At 45.6% G+C, this 21,998-nt stretch overlaps 1 protein-coding gene across 7 annotated transcripts in view; it reads left to right on the forward strand.

The window, feature by feature from the left end:
- The window catches only part of LOC146171650 (uncharacterized), a 121,532-nt gene that overhangs the window by 77,786 nt on the left and 21,748 nt on the right, over positions 1-21,998 (forward strand). For all 7 annotated transcript variants that reach the window (XM_084586441.1, XM_084586443.1, XM_084586444.1 and 4 more), the window contains one exon: positions 21,395-21,633. In XM_084586441.1, the coding sequence (XP_084442567.1) occupies positions 21,395-21,633 (239 nt within the window). The remainder of the gene's footprint in view (positions 1-21,394; positions 21,634-21,998) is intronic.

Raw genomic sequence — 21,998 nt, forward strand, 5'->3', positions numbered from 1 at the left:
TGAAATCACTCCTGTATAAAACTTTAATACTTCCAAAATTAGAATACTCAGCAGCGGTCTGGGATCCTAGCCATGATTACTTAATTACTGCACTTGAACGCGTTCAGAATAACTCTGCTCGTTTCATTCTTTCTAACTATAACCGAGGAGCAAGTGTCACAGAAATGAAAACTATTTTGCGTCTTCCATCATTGGCTTCACGACGAAAAGTTTGCCGGCTAACCCTATTCCACAAGTTATATTATCATTCCGTCTTACACAGCAATTTTTTTCAGACACCCTATTACATATCGCATCGCATTGATCATCCCTGCAAAGTAGCCATCCCTTTATGCAAAACAGATTCTTTCTTACGCTCATTTGTTCCCCGTACTTCCAAAGAATGGAACGATCTTCCTAATGAAATTATATCTATTACTGATACAAATAACTTTCGCAAAGCTTTAACCTGCATTGTATAAGTACTACTAGTTTTGTGTCTACTAATACAATTATTGCCGATTTCATAGCTAATATTGTATATATAGGATGTATTATTTATGTACCCGATTTTTGCAGTGTTTCTTTTTTTCCTGTATTTCTTTTTGCCCACTCCCCTCTGAAATGCCTGTACGGCCCTGAGGGTAAAGACAAATAAATAAACAAATAAATTAAGCACAGCTCTTCAAACTGATGGGTGTGATGAGATTGGAAAGTGCTTTTTTCAGTCTGGGCTAATGCAGGATACGCATGCATGCATGCTGGCGGGCAAAAGCTCGATGCCAGTGCATGACTCTTCTCACATTTTCGTGCAGACGAAAGGCAAATATGCTGAAATTTGAGAACCACTGCACGCATGTAGCATCACTTCTCGTTTGGCTTGTTCAAGAACATCAGCTCGCAACTCATGAAGCACCGGCATGCAAGGCAGGAGAAACATTTGATCATTTAAGAGGGGACGAGGGTCTTAAAACTGACTTTTTTAGTTATGGCTAGAATCTCACCAAACTTGGCACGCACATGTGGTTTTCTGTCCTTACTTCAAAAATTAATCATAATTGAGCTGGTGGTCTTAGATCAAAAAGTTATCTAACAAAGTCCAGAGCATAATTAGTGAAATTCTCACGCATCTTTAACTCTTTTGGGACCGCCCAAAAGAAGGCAATTCTGACACGTGTTTGAAAATATTTTTTTATTCAAAGAATGTTTACACTGTCCTGTTGAAACATACATCAAACTGAAGCTAATTGATTGGGCTTTTATTGTACATAAATTGAAATGACTAAATCATATATATAATATATAAAAAAAATTCAAAAAATTGTTCTTCAAGGAAACCAAAAGAAGTTGAAAATTTTTGCATGTGAAAGTAAAAAACACCACTAAAAAAATTACAGAATATACAAAATGTGCAACAGCACCTCTAAGATAACTCTGAGGCAAAAAACTAATTCAGGCTAATGTACTTTTTTTTTTCCTTGTGATTTCTCACATCACTGCTCACCGCTCACTTCTGTGCACGCTCTGTGCACGCTCTGTGCCACTCTAGGAAGCAGTTCCGCGATGCGTTGAAACACAAATGTGCATTGCAGTCACTGCAGAAAACAGTAGTTTTCACCTCAATTTTTGTTTCTTGATAGCACAGCTTGCAATTTTTGCGTTTTTCCACTTTTTGGGGCTTGTGAAGGGGGGGGGGCGTGGCAGGTGGTGGTGGAGGAGCGCGAGCTTGCTTGGCTCCTTCAAGATGCAAAAGCTGTTGCAATAGTTCCTCCCTGAAAGCTAGATGGTCATATGAAGCATTTCTGGCCAGCTCAGGGACTTCTGGATACTCTGGAGTCTTCCACCAGCGGACACTGCGCATCAGTACATTGTAATAGCCAATCATCTGATCTGATTTATCAACTCCAAGCATTCCAGAATTGTAGTCATGAATTAGAAAAGGCTTTGGGATAGAAATTTGGGTCCAGGTACCTCCGCTTTCTCTTCTTTTTGCAGTGACTGTCTCGTTGGCGGTGTGCATCGTGCTCATCATATTTACTACGCGACGGTCATTCCATTGTAGGTAGAGAATTTCTTGGTCGCGCAACCATCTAATTTCACCTCGTTTAGATTTTTTTTTCCCATCGTGTGCGGTCTTTTCGAGTAGTTCCGCAAGCCAATGTTTTCCGGTCGAGCAGGTGACTGAACAGGTGTGTAGAGATGTAAAAGCGCCTGTGTCTCGTCTGCCCTTCTCTGTCCATTGTGAAGTTTGCGCTGTTTTGCTCTGTGATGAACCAACTAGCTCGAGATGTTTTCTTCAAGTAAAAGTTGTCCATAAAAATTCTGTAGCCCTGATCAAGGTATTCAGCACACAGCTGGCAAACTACATCGAAAGCCAACCCGTGAGGCCCTGGCTGCTCGCGCTTGCCTGTGTACACCGCAAACTGCACTGTATACCCGGTGTCAGGGTCAGCAAGGACCCACAGCTTGTATCCCCATTTGGTTACCTTGTCCTTGATATATTGCCGTATCCCTGAACTCCCTTTAGACTTCACCATTCGTTCGTCCACAGAGAGGTCTCGATGAGGCTGAAAGTGCTTTGTGCTGAAGAAGCCACCACACGAAGCGAAGCTTTCCTTTTGACACCTGGGTTGCATCGTCCAGGTCAGCGACATGCAGCATCGCAAGGAGTGCTATGAAGCGACGCCGCGGCATTATTCGCGGTGGCAGCAAACCACCATAGACGCTTCCCACATTCCAGTACTGTTTGATTCGTGGTACTATTACGATGCCCATATAAATTACAAGGCCAATGAACTTTATCATTTCGCTAGGAGTCACCTCTTCCCAAGATTCATCGGGACGGGCATGGGTGGGCTTCTCCAAAATCATCATCCAAGCATATTTATTCGTGTTGTCACAACTAGTCTTGATTACTTCAGTCGTGAAAAAAAGGAAAAAGAAGTCCAGAGCGGTCAGGAATTTCCTTGTGGTGGTCCGGAGGGCAACACCCACATCTTCGTTCAGATGCACGCCAGGTTCACGCCTGGGAGCAAACTGGATACTCTTCTGCCGCGAGGGTAGGAAGTTGTTCCCGTAGGTTGTGGAAACCCTACCAGTCACAAAAAAATAGCGAGAACATATAGCGATCCTGCCTAAGTACTCGAGAGCGAGCAGAAAGTGATACGGTTTACTCACCTTCGGACACTTGTTGACGGTCCAGGTGATTGCAATGCTGGATCACTGTCTGAACTAAAATCAGAGCTTGATAACTCATCCTCGGACTCTTCGCTGCTAGTTGCTTCGAAAAAATCCGTTGTCGAAGCAGCTGAGTCGCGTGACAGACGCTTTTTTCTTTGCGCAGCCTGACGAGACGTCAACGCCATGCTTTTGAATCTCGGCCGCTACCGCGTCTAAGATTCAAATCTCTCCTACGTCGCTGCCTGCCGAGAGACAGGCAAACCACACAAAAACAAGAAGTATAGATGTTTAATAACAACTCGACTAGATGGCGAAACGGGTTCCAGCGCGAAAATTGAGTTTGAAAAGGCGCATAATTTGATCATGCATTTTTGCACGAAATCGGGACCGCGGTCCTGAAAGAGTTAATAAACTTTCTCATTGCATTTCGTTGCTTTTAATTACATGGATTGATAGCCAAAGACATTTGATGACATCCTTCGTTTTCCTCTAAAGGCAGGTCATCCTCACATATGTCAAGGGTAAAAGGCTTCATTATTTGACACTGGAGCTCATTAAACTAATCTCAAATTGATCTTTATTCATTGCCTAAACTGAAAAATTAAAAATGTCATCGGATACTTTATTTCTCTCTGAAGAGAATGGTACCTAATTTATTTGTGTGAACTAAAAAGAAGTTGCCAAAACTCTGCGTAAGACTATAGAGATCGACCAAACATATGAAACTAAGAAAACAGCATTTCAAGTAGTTTAGAAGAACTTCTTGTTGGGTGAGTTGGTGCATTGCTTTAAAGGAACCAAGATGCGCTATAAAAAGACAGCCACAGGAAAAAGCCAAGGAGACAACAGAGCGCAAACTGAGTTGATAGTTTGCGCTCTGTCTGTCCTTGGCTTTTTCCTGTGGCTGCTTTTTTATAGCGCATCTTGGTTCCGTTACAGCATTTCAAGTTTGACCACTCATTATAACTTGAACAATCAGTAGCCTCACTGTTGATATTTCTCACCAAAAATTACATGCTCTTCTCATTTTCAAAACTGTCTTCGGATTTTGAATATGTCAACTAAAATTGAAGCTATCACCATTACCCATGGCCAGGATAGTGTATGCCATTAGGATACCAGCAAAGTTTTTGGACATGCAATATTATTTTAATGGTAATTTGCAAAATCTCTATAGAGTGGTGTAAATATAGAATCGCCCCTGATCTTATCAACATGACTGCAATGATACTAAATTTGTTACTCAATGAGAATGTAGAGAAAAAGCCCAGTAAGGCTGAGTCCAGTGTCCAGAAACAACACTGAGAAAAATACATTTGCAATTTGAAACAAACTAAGTTTTGGTACACTGCAGCTATGACAATATAAATCGAATCATTGTGAGGCTTTGTTCTTTGAGAAAGGCTATACAGTACTCACGAAATGCTGCCAAAACTTGCCACAAAGTCCATATATGCCACTACAAGAACCAGCGTGAGAAGCTTCATTTACCACTTCATATGCCCGTGGCAGTGCCCTTCAAGGCAAACAAATACTCAAAATCTACGATAAAACGGTCTAGCTATATTAATAAACTTGCACAAAGTTTAAGGGGGGACACTGGTCTTAAAACTATTTTTCTTATTTACCGATCAAAATTGATGCAACTTGGTGGGTTTGTGCAGTTTGTTGTGCAGATTCCAAACTGCAATTTTTTCTTTTGTGATCCAATTATTTCATGAGATAATTAAACCAATCAGTCTAATTCTTACAAGAATAATTACAAAATGACCACTGAAGAAAAACTTCAGATGAACACATTGCTGGACACTAGAAAGAATGAGGAACACAATGTTGCAAGCAATTTTTTGATTGAGCAATTATTTCTTGTGTTATTGAATAACAAAGTTCAAAGGTCAAGATATAGCACTATAATGGTCACAAAAAAAAAAAGCCATTTTAAAAATTTTGAACAAGAAATTAAAAAATCTACTTGCAACATTGTGTGCTCCACGTATTTGGCTTCATGCTGAAAAAGAAATCATATCTGCAATAGGTGCCAGATATTAAGGCCGCAAAACTGCAAGTGGTCGACAATGCATGTTTTGAGAAAAGAGCAAAAAAGAAACTGGATTATTTAACAGACATTCACTGGTGCAATGCACACATTTCCAATTTAAAATGGCTACAAACCTCCAGGAATGTAGTCCCTTTGCTTTCCAACGCCCAAGTGTCGTCTTTCATTTTGATTTGCAGTTGCAGCACATTCAGTTGTCACTTTTTCGGCTGCGCGAGTCGCATGCAGGCAGCGACTTTTTTTTTTTTTTTTTTTTTTTACGTACATCGTTTTGGCATGTCCTCGCATCAAGACTGCGGTGAGGAACGTTTATTGCGGAAAATAAATTTAATTTGGAGCCTCTTTGCTGCTTCCCAGTGCTCTGCATTGCACGGGAAGCAAGTGCATTCACTAAGGCTTATGAACGAGGTCCGATCGGCGCAATCGCGCAGCAAGCTCTACGAAGACGTGTCTCGCTTGCCCCGCCAGGGTGGTGCAGTGGTAAGACGCCCGACTACTGTGCCGGAGTACCCGGTTTCGAACCCGACCTTGGCGGCTGCGTCGTAGAGAAAGAGATTGGTAAAGAGCGGACACTTCAATAGGGCCCCGCGGCCCATTTGACTGTAGTGCACCAAGCGGCCGGCGGCAACTACTTCCGGTCTTGCTGAAAGGCGCGCGATTTGAATGCTAGCCATGCGCTGTGTCCTTCCCTGCCCTTTTGGCGCATTATTTTGGTATTACATGGTCTGCTAGTGTTTCTATTTATTTTCAGCATGCATAACATGAAAAATCGATTCCCAGTTCTCTAAACTGGCCATCAACGCAGCTGCGCCACAGCCTTTGCAAAACAGTTTTGCTAAAAGACGTCAAGTGCTTTGTGAAATGAACATTTATTTTGCTGCATATAAAACACACAAGAGACGCAACAAAAGTAGACGGATGCACTGACAAAACTTGGCACGCATTAGGCGATGTGCACAATACAAAAATATAAAAATACACAAGGCGAGAAACAGTACTTAGGTAGAGACAAATAGCATAACTTTGATTTCCGAATTATTGCAAATGATATATAACAAAACAGGCATTATACATAAACTACACAGTCCCAGTCGCGGCTACCTTAGCAAGGGTAACTTTTATTGTCCAAGGCAGAGAGGAGTACTGACGCTTGGGGGAAGGCCACACCGTTCACTCGTCGCATCTGCCGTGCTTCGGCCTTGCAACGTAGAGGTCAGGAAATGCAGGCTAACCGAACCTATCTGAAAATGCATTTCTACAGTACGTGAAATAACAGCCATTAAACTAACAATATACCTCAAGAGCACTGAACAGCTGAAACAATGAAGCTTGCCGCATAATAAAACATTTCTCACTTTAACGTTGTCCCATTAAATGCCGCGGCCGGCGAGCACGCCATGTTGGCTTGCCCTTCATACGCGACTTTGTGCAGCGCAGCCCACCGCGCTGAGCTAAACTGCCCAAAATGCCTCGCAGTTTTACAAGAATGAAACAATTCCCACCTTGCGGTTGCCCTGTTAAACTCAACACCACGCAAAACCGCCTCACGCCAAGTCACGTCACCGCGGCGGCCAGCACGCCTTGTCATGCCTGTTAGCTTGCCCTTCACGTGCGACTTTGTGAAGCGCAGTCGCCGCCGTACTGAGCTAAATTGCCTGAAATACTGCACAGTTTGACAAGAAAAACAAGAATGCAACATTTCTCACCTTGCCGTCGCCCTGTTAAACGCGACACTTAGGAAAACTAGCCGTTCGGCGAACCACGTCAGGCCTGGCCGCACAGGCCGGCTAATACGCCATGTTGGCGCAACGGCGTGCCTTGGTGCCTTCACATGCCACTTTGTCCAGCGTGCTGAGATAAACTGTTCAAAATGCAGCTCAGTTTCGCAGGAACACAACATATTAAACCTCGCCGTAGTTGGAAACTGCCGGGGCGTTACGAACTGCGCCTGAACTTCTTTATGCCTGAACAGCCGGCGCGCCTGTTCATGAGCTGCGAAACTTAATTGGCACTGGCTGGCGTGGTCATGGTAAACTGCTTCAAATTCAGCGTAGTTCAGCAAAAAACATTGCTCACCTTGACGTCGTTCCAAACCGCAGTCGTTCCGCGTAGCAGCCCACGAGAGATAAAAATATGCGGTCTGTGCCGCACAGGCGCGGCGAGGCACGAGCAGACACGCTCCCTTGGGCATCTTTCTGTCGTCTGCTCCGGCGGGCTACCGCTGCAGCGAGTGCCGTCGCGCGCGCATCCGTGCATGCCCGCGCTGGTGCCTCTATCCATCAATCGGCGGCAGCGCAACAAGTCGTGCATCATTTCCTGGGGCCAGTTTTTGCAGAGTGTCCGCTCTTTACCAATCTCTTTCTCTATGGCTGCATTTCGATGAAGGCGAAACAGAGTGGCGTCCGTGTGCTGTGCGATGCCAGTGCACGGTAAAGAACCCCACCCAGGTGGTTGAAATTTCCGTAGTCCTCCACTACGGCGTCTCTCATAGCCTTAGTCGCTTTGGGACGTTAAAACCCACAAACCAAACCAAATCGAAGACATTCTCCAATGCGTAAACTGCGGGACACAAGTTTGACGGCGATGTCTTATCCACATTCACTTTTTTTAATGCGAATATTGCCGCCGTATGTTTTACACTTCGCCAATCTCTGCAAACTGTTTAGATCTGACTATCGTGAACTCCGCCTCGCCAAGCGGACTGTCTGCCGCGATGCCGTCGTCATCACGAAAACAATCTGACTACCGTTTCGTTGCGTTGCTGGAGTTCGTGCGAGTTCAAGCTTTTTCTGTTTTGAGCTTATCTTTCTGCTCATCTGCGGCCTGCAATATCACTGTCGTGGCGGGTGCGACTGCTGGCAGTAGTAGTCTCACATGCTGAGGAACACCCTTGGACTACTTCAGGCTCATACACTCGATCGTTCAGCGCACGACTTTCGTCGGCATGAGCGCGCACAGCCGGGGCAGGGCGTCACTTGAGACGATTAACCAATTATTTTTTTTTTGTCACTTTTTTCACAAATTCTTGCTGTGAATGCACCTCGCGGTTCAGACTAAGCGCAGCCGGCGTCACGTCTCCGCCGTCTCCCCGCGGCTCGGGCTCGCCAAGCAGACGCCGTCAGCCAGCTCCACTAATGCAGTGACGCCTTATCGTCACGCGCACCCCCGAAAGCCAATGGGATTGCAAATGCCTCGTTTTCTTTTTTGCTATTTTTTATGCGACCAATGGGCGAATGTAAACAGCAGAGGCGGCAATTTGAAGACGAAAGATGGCTACGGGGGCGCGCACAAAATGGGAGCTACGCCTTGCGGAAAAGGGTTGTTTCGGAGGCCGTTTTCGGCCCAAATTTGGGTGACATCAATTAAATTGGCATTGTGACTAAAATACTGATCCTAGAGATGAAAAACTTAGCAGATAGGTAGATAACGAGCTACTGATTTCTCAAATCACATTTTCTAAAAAGTGATTTTTTTGCGATTTTTCACAGCGGCATACTACCTTATTTTCGCGATTCTAAAGCACCCCCCCCCCCCCCCCCCCCCGCCTATTTTCGTGAAAAAATTAGGAAAAAAAGTGGCTAATGTTCCAGAATGAAACTGCTGTACAGCGGATGCAGGGCCACACGCAGGGTGCCTTGCTGGAGCTAAAGCTCGAACTTCTACACTTCTTGAGCGCAGTGACGTGATTTCTAGGCAATCTGCTAAAAACAAAAAGGAAGCCGTCCGCCGAATTTGGGGCTGAGGAACGCGGGCAACGGCACGACGTCGAGCTCGTCTGTCTGAAGTGACGTGATAAAAAAAACGAAGTAGCCACGTTGATGGGGACCATGAGTATCAGCTATCGATGCTGTCTTGGACACCTCTGAACCTCTCACAAACAATATGGTGCCGGACATGCTGCAGCTAGGCCGAGAACACACGCTTCGGATGTGACATGCGACGTGACCTTGGCAGCGTGCCGTCATACTCGTCCTTAGACGTGCACTCGCTAGGCGCATTCATTTTTAATGTAGTCTTGATACAGCTACGTCCGCCGTGGTACATCTAAAGACCAGCGCCGGCTACGAGAACGATTGATACGATTGCAAAAGCGCATCCGAAACTTGTGAAGCAGCAGCTGCGACGGCGAACGCTAAAAAAAAAAAGTCAAGTCAGTCGTGCTGGCCAATGAGAAGCGTTAGACGAGGGGGCTCGCTTCGCGAGCGTGCGCTCAGCCAATCAGTAGACTAAAAACAGCTTTTAGAAAACCTGCGACTGTCATCGTTAAAGTTACTGGAACTCTGAAAGTACCGCAGCTGTTTTCTCTTTGCTGCGGCGCTGGCCATTGGCCTCAGTTACGCTCGCGTGCTCAAGCCCCGTCATAGATGGTCCGCTCGATCAGACGATCCGCAGTCAGCGCAGGGCTTCGGCGGTACGCGGGCAGCGTGTTTTACGACTAAGTTCGTCTGATATTGCAAAAATGCATAATGTGGGTTGGCTGAGGATGCCGGGGTGTTGCGCCTTCGGATGTAGCAACGAAGATGGAGCAAAGCGCTTCGCGGAAAGTTTGTTAATCAAAGAACAGTATGATCGTATGACTGCATCGCACTTGCACGACAAATTTGTCCCAACGAAGGATGCCCGGCTTCTGAGTTAAGTGTTTTGTGAACTCATCAGCTGTTACCGGAGACACTAAATGTTCATCCTGCGATTTATTAGTTAGTTTGAGATCCCTAGCGAGCCTCTATTGTATGTTTAGCTGTAGATTTTTTTGTCCATGACAACTACGTTTATGGAGATGTTTCGCATGCTTTTCAAGGCAGGAGCCTATTAATGCCTCATCGTTGTAAGCAGGAGTTGTCCACAGAAATGTCACGCTTTTCAGTCGGTTAAAATGGTCGTGACGTGTGCAAATTTCAGACGCAGCCAATTGTACTTGGGCTAGTAACCATGCAACCAATTAAAGGGATTGTGTAGAGATGATCCAAGTAAGTGGTACTGAGTTTAGTTAATTTACCAGTTAGCCTAATTAACCTAATTAATTAATCAGTTAGCCTAAAAATCTAATTAGGCAATTTATTAATTAGTTTTTAAATATTGACATAAGCGAGGGTATAATTACAATTGAGCAAGTTCAGTTCAGTTCAGTCGTTCAGTCGTGTCCGACTCTTCGTGACCCTATTGACCAAGTCACGCCACGCTTTCCGGTCTCTCACTATCTTCCTAACATCACATAACTTCAAAGTGATAGTCAATTACACTAATTAGCATAGTAGTGCTAATTTCCTTAAAGCTAATTAGGGAATTAGTGCTTGCTGAACAGGAACTAAGGTTTACTTATAAGTATGCCTTGTACTGGTAAATGACTGAAGTACAATACACCAATTAGCTAATTAGTGTGCTTGTGCTAATTAGGCAGTTGGTTACAGGCAATTAGTGAAAGTTTATGCTTACATAATTGGGACTTTGGGTTGCTGGTAATTCCGCAGTCAAAGTACACGCCCAAATAAAGCACTAGTCAATCACAGTCTCGCAGTCTATGCGTAACAGTGCGCCAGGAGCCAAAGTGCCCCCTTAATTGTTTTTTCTGGAGGTCATTCATATTGGCTAATGAGTAAGTGTCTCGCAGCTACATATATCTGCGCTTTTCTAATATATGTTGCTCATTTGAATTTTTTTTCCTTTAAGGCAAAACATGCAATTGCCGAAACAATACACGGGCCATGCAGGGGGCCGAATCTCCGAGAGAGTTCCGTGTTAAATTAAATAACCTTGAGTTCATTAATGTTTGCTAACATCAGGAGCCGACAGCAAGGAAAGGTCATACGAGGGGGCATCACACTGCTTTTCAAGTACAATGGCTTGAGCGGTACGAATGAGCGTTGGGTTTTGCGGATAGTTCGCTGTGTGCTTTTCAAGTACAATGGCTTGAGCGGTACGAATGAACGTTGGGTTTTGCGGATAGTTCGCTGTGCGACTAATGCCTTGCAAACATGCTGGCGAGCATGGGTCACGCAGTGGTCTCTTCAGTCACTTTGAGAGCCCATCATATCTTTGTATTTACTGGAGTCTTCTGTTAGCTTAGTTTTCAATCGCACAGCTTCTCTGCACGGAAAGACTTACTCAAATATTCTCCTTGGCATGGCGCTTTAATTCTTTGCTACTTAGCGGCGCCTTTCCCCATCTCCTCCACCCCTTGTAAGTAGTCGCGAAAAGGTTCATTGTGAATTCAGACAGTTGGTCACGTGTGCCAGTGGGGTTGGAGCCGTATAACTTGACACACCGGCTGTTGCGCGACGTGACGAAGGGAAGTACAGTTGGGCATGAGACAGCAAGCTCTAAGAGATAACTTTCTATATGCATCACATTTCAGGCGAGCCTTCACATGAACGTGGCATATATGACTGCTATCAACAATTTTCCTGGTCTCAAAAACATGCGTTTGCGAGCCTTTTAGAATGACTCTTTTCGGATATATAAGGCAGAATAACCTGCGCTGCAACAAACGAAGCGCTATGGAACAAGCTTGCATCTTGCTGTGCGCGCTCGCCCGAGGAGTGAAGAACACGAGTGTGGCTGCGCAGCTGTCGTGTGATGCTTTAAATGCTTTCATAAACCCTCGACCCATGTAAGATTTCATTCTTTAATACTATCATTCGTTATTTTCCACGCAAAATCAATCGACACCTTTGCAGGAGAGACAGCATGAGCTATAGCGGAGCTTTGCTTGTCTAGCAGATGACACACGGTCGTCGCGCTGGACCATTCCTGGCAACGACCCAATGCTGCCCGCTGATTGCGGTACTTTCAGAGTTCCAGCAACTTTAGTAGTTGTTCTGCTTGAGCGACATCATTTGGAGATGCTGTAAAAAGCACACAAAGAAATAAGCTTGAAAACAAGCCCAAGATGGTGGCGGTCAGCTAATAGCGTCACCCGCTGCGCGCGCGTTAGGCTCGAGCAATTTTTACCCTTTTTCGGCCATTTCAAGGCTCCTGTGGCGTTTTAAAAGTCCATTTTATCGTATTTCTTGGCCGAATTCAGCATTGATATTTTGAAGGTTAGTGCTCAAAGGCAGACATGGGCATCCTCATGAGGGCGTCCTCACCCTCACCTCGTGAGGATCTGACTCGGTGAGGTGAGGGCGAGGGAGGATCGGCGCTGAAAAATTCGTGAGGACGAGGGTGTGGGAGGGCAAGGGCGGTGAGGGGAGGGTGAGGGAGGGAAAGATAGTTTGAGGGGCGAGGGCAAATGTTCCATGAAAGGCATAGTTTGTGCAGTAAGAAAAAACACGCGGCAACCCGAAAGGCATGAGTGACAACACACGTTCTCCTCCACTGGGCATGTGTTGTATAGAAAACAGATATAATGGAATGAGACACAGGCGCTGCAGCTATAGAAGAAGCAAGAATGAAAGCCACAAAATTGCCCCGGCGCTCGTGATGAAGAAAAGTCTAAAAACGACCCTTGGAAGCGGCAAGGAGTCACAGAGAGCGATGTTGCTGTTTCCAGCCTCACAGAACACGACGGGACCGGCAAAGTACACAGGACTACCGTTTCTAACTGCTAACGTTTCTTTGCCATTTAGGGAAAAAGAGAAATGAACACTAAAGACAGAGGTGGGGTGATCTTATCTGCTGGGACCCTGCCACGTTTTTTTTTTCTCGTCCGGATAGCTTGCATGAGTAGCCGGCACATGCGAAGTGTTTCTTGACAGTGTTACTTGACTGTTTGGTTAGCAAGGTTTTACATAAAACTTTCACAAGTTGTGCAAATGACAATTCGCAACGAAACTAAAGGAAAATAAACAGCAGTGAATATGTGCTGATAATAGCTGCAATAAAACCGCAGTTCAATATCCGTTGCAATCTTTGTCATGTGTTTGATGAAACAAAAAATATTTTCTTATTTCTTTTACCATTTTTCGCTTTGTTGTGAATTAGCGAAATGTTCAAATTGTGCATTAATATGTGCGGCTTGTAATTACAGCACATTCTTTTTTCTGCAATTTCTATAGCATTAAGTTTTACTTTTTCTATTTTCTTAAGACAGTTTTCTTCAGATAGGTTTTAACATAACATCAATTTGAAAGTAACAATTACAGCGTGTGAGCATTGAACACAATTTCACAAGAGTTCTTTCATTTCCAGTATCAAAAGTCTACAGAGTGTTCTCATTTTGTTTTAACCTGTTGTAGTCCTGTACCGGAGTAAGGTTCTTTAATATTTGTTGATTTTAGCATCTGTTCTGTATTGAGAATAAGTATAATGCATCAAATGCCCAAAGATCGTAAGGCTGTATGTTGTCACAGACTCGCGCATGAGGGGGGTATGACAATGCTGAAACGGGTTTAATTCTTTGCCGAATGCGCTTTTGGGTTGGGTGCGCAAGGGTGCTTGCAGTTCTTAGATACATATGCTGCTGTTTGCAAAATCAAAGCGTGCTGGAGGTATCAGCCTCGCTATAAAAAGGAAGGTATTGTAAGCCACCAGTTAGCTCATTCCAAGGTTCCTAAGAAGAGCATTGCTAAAATCTACTCGCATGCCTCTCTTGACAAATCCTGCCTATATGAAATTATATGTATAGTGTGGATGTCTGGCTGCAAGCACTGACCGATGCAGGATTTCCCTCTGAGGTGGTCACCTCTGTTTTAGAAGACCTTGCCAGGGATGCTACGGATGTAGAGCAGCACCGCTGCGCTAAAGAAGCGCAAGGTACAAGATTCGTTGTCATTGCATAAAAATACTACCAAATCTCTCACCGCTTAAAAAACGTGGCTCAGAAAGGTGACGTCCTAGTAGTCATCACTGTACCCGAATAACTGGCTGCCTTGTGCAATATGGTGCAAGGAAAGCACAAGCAGCTAAGGATGCAGTAGCAAACACTTAGGCAGGTTCATCCCGAGGGAGAGTGTTGTCGTTTACCATATACAGTGAAAGCTCGTTAATTTGAACCTCGATAATTCCAATTTTCGAATAATTCGAACTACACTACTTGGTCCGGCCAAGCTCCATAGAGATCTGTGTATAAAAAAGCCCGTTAATTCGAACGTGAGTCGGTTCCACTACGGATAATTCGAACTACGCGCTGCTGCGTTTAGGCGGCTTGGCGCACATCACATGGCAAAAAAAAAAAGTAAAAAAACATCTCCGCGATCGGTAGGCATAATTAGAGGCTGCACACGTCCAAAACGGGGACAGAAGATGGAACCAGGTAAAACTATGGAAGAGTGGGTAAAACTTAAATGGCACCATGACTGGCGTGGCAGCTGGCCGGCAGCGTTGGAGGGAGCGGACGGCGGCCGCGGCAAAGTCAGTGCATGGCTGCGCAGCGGCGGCTGCCTGCTTCTCTTCTGCGCAACCTCCCTAGCTCGCTACTAAATACTCCTTAATTCCAAATCTGTTAATTTGGAAATAGGGATGAGTACTGTCGGCGCGGTTCCAGCCAATGCCCATAAAAGGCTGTGATCTCGGACGGGCACTATGGGTTAAACTTTTTTTTTTTTTCGATAGCCATCTATCCTTCGACCCTTCAGTCGTCAACGGAAGCATGCATGCGAGTCAGCCGCGATCATGATGCCGGTGCTAGGCTTTTAGCACCGTTCGTTCCGATGATTGGAGTGGCAGTATAGGGCGCCGCCCGCCTCAGCATGAGCGAACGTACTGAAAAGGAGGCTTGCACAACCGGACAAGTGCTGGCACTTTGCCAAGCGCTAACGACTGACACATTTATTATTATTATTATTATTTTTTTTTTTTTTTTTTTTTTTCAGATTCGTAGGCACAAACGGGGCTGAGTGGGTTCATTATGCGAGCGAGTTTGTTACGCGACTAAATACAGTACATTTACCGTAATACAAATGGTTTTGGTAAGTTTTTTCGAGGCCATTCGATAATTCGAACATCGGATAATTCGAACTTTTTTCCCGGTCCCGTGAAGTTCGAATTAACGAGCTTTTACTGTACCGATGTCCTGTGTCAGAAGCTACACAGAACAAATTGGGTGTTGCAGAAACTGTGGGGAACTGTGCAGAACGGTGGGGGAATCTTGAAGAAGTTTGTGTTCGAACTCAGCAGAAAAGTATACGAAGCATACTACATTAGGATGGAATTCACCACTTGTGTTAGCAACTGAAGCCTCCGTAGCCTTATCCGATAACTTAAAAGTCCCACTTACGGCAACATGCCAGTGTTCTTATTTTGCCATTACTTAATTTGCCATGATCAGCTTCACTGTAGGGGTGGACCACGTTTGTCGGCTCTCAACAGCTTCTTATCCAAAGCATGGTTTCCTGTGCTTGGTACGTCACATTATAAAGCGAAAAAGTGATGTAGGTTCAATGCTGCGAATAGGGCTACCGCTGAACTGGAATTTTTAACTGACGCAAAGCAGGCTTTAGATTTGAGGAAAGCTACAAAACATCAATTCACATTCGGTTAGAGAGGTCCGTACTGAGTGTTTTTGACCTATGAGATGAGAGGGTGACGTCGAAGCCCAGCCCTCCAAGACGATTAGACTTCGAGTAAGACCCGCTGCCCCTAAGCCATGCAGGCACATTTGTTGAAATTGATTAAAACGGGCTGCAATTGTAGCTTCGGACATTATGAGAACGTTTTAATAAGTGCCCCTACATTTTCTTAACATAAAGATGACCAGCTGAGATGAAGTACCTTTTTATGCATGCCGTTAAGGCTAGAGTCGCGCCAGAGAGCACCTGTCTCGCTTACTGTTAAAACCTCTGTCAGGTCTGAAGAAGAGGAAGACTTCGGGCTTCAAGGGTTTGCGTGACACCTGCTCTCGAACGCGCAACACTACCTCAGCTTCAGCGCCCCACATTCGCTCTAATACTGACTAAATATTAATAAAGCAGATAGCTGAGATAAAAGAAACCCAATTCCGCGTAGTCATAGTATGTCCTGGGATTTCCAGCTGGTAGGTTGAAACTATGACAGCGCTAATTTTTGTACACCTGATTGTGCTTAGCCATTTCTGTAGAAGGAAAGAGGCCTCTTCTCTTCCGCGGATTTCCCGTGTTGTGCAGGCGGTTGATCGCTTCTCGTGTGAGGCAGTGGAATGATCAGTGAGATGCTTGCTACTTTTTCTGTCTTGTGCTTAACACACACATACACTGTGTGTGTGTTGCTAAGCAAACTAAAAACGAAGCTCGTACTAGGCCGCAAGAAGATGTTCTATTCGGCGGGCTACAGTGTTCTACAAGGCTGTAAGCCGGAACGTTGTTAGCCGGGGCACACCTCAGCCTGCACGCCCTAGAGCTTTGGTTGGCGGCGCTTCGTTTGAAGACCGCTGGTTGGGGGGGGGGGGGGGGGGGGGGCGGCGACAGATAATGCACTAAACAATCGGTGTGCGCCTGGCTTTGCACCCTGTGGCAATGCGCCGACGACAGGCGCTAGACTCCCCCCACAGCGAGGACAGCTGTCATTGGTAAAGCTGTTAAAAAAATATATATATATACCCGAGCGGTGGGCAGACCACGCACGCTTGGTCCACGGCTGGGCTCAAGAGGCGGCTGTGGCTGGTCTTAGATCTCCCTGAGGCACCGGGTGGAGACATGGATGGACGTGGCAACATTTCTCTCTGAAGGATACACACGCGTCCACCACCGTGCGTTCCTTTCCCGCTCTCTCTGTCCAAAGAAAGGGTCTTCCTTCAGCCCAGTCTCTCTCTCTCCCCCCCCCCCCCCCCCCCCCCTTCTCAAAGAAAAAAAAAACAACGAACGGCAGTAACTGCTGGGGTAGCCCTTCAGCTTGTGTTGCTGTGTCCTTTCGATCGGACCACTCAAGTTGTTGACGCTTGTTGAAACAACACTTTGGTGCGCTGTTGCAAATTCTATATGCTCAAGGACGTTCGTGTACTATGTGTGTGAATAAGTTTGAATTGTGGCAGTGTCCTCGGATATTATTGGAAATGTGCGGTCCAAGTGAAAGGTGTGTATGACGTCATGCAAGCTCCAGGCAAGTTTCATTATTTTGCCGTTCTTGCCTTCACAGGGCAGACAATCCGTTTTCCGGCTTTTGCATATTCGTGTTCTGTCCGGAATGAAGCAGATCGGCTAGGAGATGTGAACTTAGATGAACTGATGCAGAGTGCTGATTCCGGCTAGTTGGCGCATATGTGTTGCTCTTCTGTTCTCGTTCTATAAGCACTGCTTTTTTCATAAGTGATCCTTGATTTAAGTACACTATTCAGGAAGCATAATCAAACCTTATGAATGAAATTCTGGCCTGTTCACTTTGCACATCGTACTGCTCTAGTTAGGCGCAGTCTCGTTCTGTTCTCGTATAACTTTAATAAAAACTGAAAAAAAAAAAAAAATTACGCAACACTTAGGTGGCGTTCGTGAAAACCAGAAGCGCAACAGAGTTATGTGTTTCACTTTGCGTTTTCAGTTTGTTCTTGGAGGAAGGCGGGATGCGATCGGGGCACATTGTCGGTGGCACCTGCGGCGCAGTGTCCTAACAACCGCATTTTTACGCGGGGTTTCCCAAATGACACTATATGTACATGTCTGAAATTGTTCAGCACAGCCCAGGGCTCGCATGCTATGTCCCTCCATCCCACCCCCCTCTGCGAAGCAGTCGAGGGTCGTGACCCCCCGACTCCCTCGAAATTTACGCTTGTGTGATAGCGTTTTTCTGTTACTTGAATTAGATTACGTTGTTCTGTTTAATATGCCAAATGATGTACAGTCAAATCTCGATACAACAAATCCTGCGGGACTGCACAAAATCGTTCGTTATTTTGAAACGTTGTTGTAATGAAAAATCTGCGATTATAAACCAGTCGTCAAACCTAGGTAAAAAAATAACATACCTTGGCAGTAGGCACATGTGTAGACGAGCAAAACCTTAAATGAAAATGTTTTTCGAACTTCGAAGCTGATTTATCTGATGAAGAAATCAGTTTTCTTCTGCCGCATGCTGTAAACACGACCACGTGCTACATTGCAGTACATACACCTTCAACTTTGCACACCTTATTGGGTGCGTGATTGCATCGAAAGATGAAAGTACGGACTTTGTTTAAGTGCAAAAAAACATCACAGTTCAATATGACCTCATCTTTACTGCTCCCTGAAATTTGAAAGTCAGTGATCATGTCGATCGACGGGCAATGCTAGCTGTCTGCAGAGGCCAATTCGCTTTTTTTGTTTGTCAATTTCTTTCAGTGAAAGCGGCTTTTTTGTCTTCTTGGCACTTCGCTGGCTGCATTCATTGTCAGGCCTCGCACAAACTTTGCAGTAAAATAAGCTGCGAAAGAAAAAAAAAAACCGTCCCACTCATGCAAATTATACGAACAACCGACCAACTAGCGACACACAACACAGGAAGAAAAAAAGCATTCGGCTAGGCCTGCTGGATACTGCGTATTACACCAAAGCGTTGTGGTGGCGCTAGAAACTGGCACTAGATGTGTGTTGATGATAGCTATGGACCGTGTTCACAGAAACTGCAGTTTCTGTTCACGCGAGAGTTGCAAGTTGCAGCGCTGTTAATTTTAGCCGAATTTGTAATGCTGATGTTCCCAGATTATAGAAGAAAAAAATATGTAGATTATTCTGAAATATACGCTATATTGAAATTTGTAATTCTGAAATAGTTTTACATTGAAAACAGGAAATTTGCTGGGGATTCTTGAAAAATTTATTTTGAGAAATTCGTTAATGTGGTGTTCATAGTAACGAGATTTCACTGTATAGTCTAGGGAAGGACTCGTGAGGAAATTATGCACTTCAAGCATGGTGTTTCTATCGGCCAGATGGCGTTGCTTCAGAAAGCATAATTTCTTTTGTGCCTTCTGCGGCCAGTCCATGTTAAACTGGAACTTGAGAAGATGCTGAGGTATTTAACCAATGCTCCAGAGAAGCACAGGAGGGGAACACAAATGTAGAAAGGGAATGGGATGAGCAATTACTTGCAACAGCCTTTGTTTGATGAACACCACTAACATTTATAGTTTGACAGATATGAATCGAGAAAAACCTTCTCACTCTGGCTGAGAATGTACTGTAGTCTGCTCCTTGTCTCTTGATGCAAAAGGCTTCTGCGAGGTCATGTTATGTTTGGTTTCGGATGTATGATGACACTTCGCACTCCAACAGGTGATGGCCGCAGGCATGGTAGATGGGAACCTTTTTTAATGAATTTTGTGCTGGCGCAGCCACTCATTAAGACAATGTCTGGTTTGCCCAATGTGTACTTTGCTGCATGTAAGCGGCTGCTTGTACACAACTCTTTTCTTGCAGCACTTGTTTTAGCACAAAAATTTATTAACAAAGAAGATTCCCATCTTCCAGACCACTGCCAAGAATCGTGTCACCTGCAGGCCTCGCATCTTGCAGTGTAAAGGGTTCCTGAGGAGCCGGGACAAAACGAAGAGTGACCTCGTAGAAGCCTTGAGTGTTTCTCCACCAGAGTGAAAGGGCTTTTCTTGACGCATGTCTGCAAACGTGTGCAACAGTTTTTCTTGCTTGATATTTGTCAAACTGTGAGTGTTTGTGATTTGCGCTTTTACGCATGGTTAAGCTTTAAAAGCGCTCTTCTTCAAATAAAAGCTGTTGCAAGTTTGCACTCGTCCTTTTCCCTTTGTACGGCCGTGTTCTCCTTTCTCCCCACCCGTATCTTAGGGAAGCAGAAATCATGTGCCAGCGCCCTGTGCGGAGAAACCATGCTGGCTGTGGTGGTCACCAGTGGTCAGCGGTGAGGCTTTGAAAGCAGAACTATGCAGCCGGTACATGTCTTGCCCCTGTGATGTGGACCTCCTGGTGTTTGTCACGCTTGCTGTTGTGTTCAGGTAACACTGTGTTGTGGGGATGAACATTGGGAGAGAGCTGGCACTTGCTTTTGCTCAGATGAAGGATTGGGTCAAGCAGTTTGGTCGCTTCTGAAGTATTGCAGATGCAGAGTGTGCTTGCCTTGCAAAGAGCATTGCCGTCATGGATGGCTCGCTAGTACAGTGAAAGCTTGTTAATTCGAACCTCGATAATTCGAATTTTCTGATAAGTCGAACTACACTACTTGGTCCGGCCAAGCTCCATAGAGATCTGTGTATAAAAAAGCCCGTTAATCGAATTTCCGCTACGGATAATTCGAACTACGCGCCGCCGCGTCTGGACAGCTTGGCGCACATCACGCGGCAACAAAAAAAAAAAAAAAAAGAAAAAGGAACACCTCCGCAATTGGAAGGCATATTTAGAGGCCGAGCACGTCCAAAACGGGGACAGAAGATGGAACCAGATAAAACCATGGAAGAGTGGGTAAAACTTGAAGGCTCCATGACCGGCGCGGCGGCCGGCGGTGTTGGAGGGAGGGGACGGCAGCCGCGGCAAGATCAGTGCTTGGCCAGCATGGCCGCGGCGGTGGCTGCCTGCTCTCTTTCCTGTGCAACCTCTTTAGCTCGCAACTAAATACTCGTTAATTCCAACCCTGTTAATTTGGAAATAGGTATAAGTACTGTCGGCGCGGTCCCAGCCAACGCCCATGAAAGGCTATGGTCTCTGACGGGCACTATGGGATAAATGTTTTTTTTTTTTTTGCGATAGCCATCCATCCTTCCACCCATCAGTCGTCAATGGAAGCACGCGAGTCAGCTGCGATCATGACGCTGGCTTTTTGGGTGGCAGTAGAGGGCGCCTGCCCCAGTCGCTCATAGCATCATAGCAAGCCTCATAGCAAAAGGAGGCTTGCACAACCGGACAAGCGCTGGCACTTTGCCAAGTTTGCTTCCCCCCCTCCCCCCCCCCCGCCCCCTCCCCCTGCTGGAGCTAAAGTCAACAGATAAGCATGCGGTTAGCGCTGCCAGCATCTCCAAGAAATCTGTTGCGGACCCTGATGACTGCGTGGAGGGAGGCGCTAAGGACTGACGCCTTTATTTTCTTTTTAAATCGGGGCTGGGTGGGCTCAATATGCGAGCTAGTTGGTTGCGCGACTGAATACAGTACATTTACTGTAGTACAAATGGTTCTTGTCAGTTTTTTTGTGGCCATTCGATAATTCGAACATCGGATAATTTGAACTTTTTTCCTGGTCCCGTGAAGTTCGAATTAACGAGCTTTTACTGTACTGGCTCTAGATGGAGCTTTGCGTTGGCGACACAGTCCTCTTGTAGTCTTTCCATGGGGCATGAGAGTATGGAGTGTATAGTTACCTTCTAATAAATTGCAGCCCACAATTGTGTGTGTGCAGGTATGTGCACGTGTCAGTGCTTCGTCCATCAGCCCAGTCCACGCCACCATGCTCTGCCAGCCAGGACGGAGATGCTCCTTCTGCGTCAGCAGCTGGGGCTGCCGAGGTGCCTGAAGCTTCGTCTGGCCCCATGTCGTCCTCCAGCACCTCGTCAGCTGCCCTTCTTCTGGACGCGCACCCCACGGGAGCCGATGCCGACCTTTGTGACCCGGCACCTGCACGGGCATCCTCTCCGATAGGTAAACCAAATTTGGGCGCCTCGAATGAGGGCATTGTTTTACTGGTGTGTACTTCTCTCAAATGTCGTGAAATCTGTACTCCTTATTTCATTTGCCCAAATCTAAGCTCAATGGGGGGAGGAGGGTCATATTTGAGGAGGTGGCTCGGCCACCTGTGTAATGGCTAGGGTTGTTTTCCTATGTGGTTCAGGCAGGGTGCTTTCAAGCAGAAAAATGGCATATTCAGTCACAGTGTGAGTAATATATGGGACAAAGCAATGAGGCCAGCTACTGTGCTGCTACACGAATGGCCACCACACTTTGATTAAAAAAACTGCCAGCCTATTTATGCAGATATCGCTCACAGAGTAATTTATTTTCCAAAG

Source organism: Amblyomma maculatum, unplaced genomic scaffold (assembly GCF_055883805.1).
Source record: "Amblyomma maculatum isolate TAMU_Amacu unplaced genomic scaffold, ASM5588380v1 scaffold_19, whole genome shotgun sequence".
Classification (NCBI taxonomy): Eukaryota; Metazoa; Arthropoda; class Arachnida; order Ixodida; family Ixodidae; genus Amblyomma; species Amblyomma maculatum.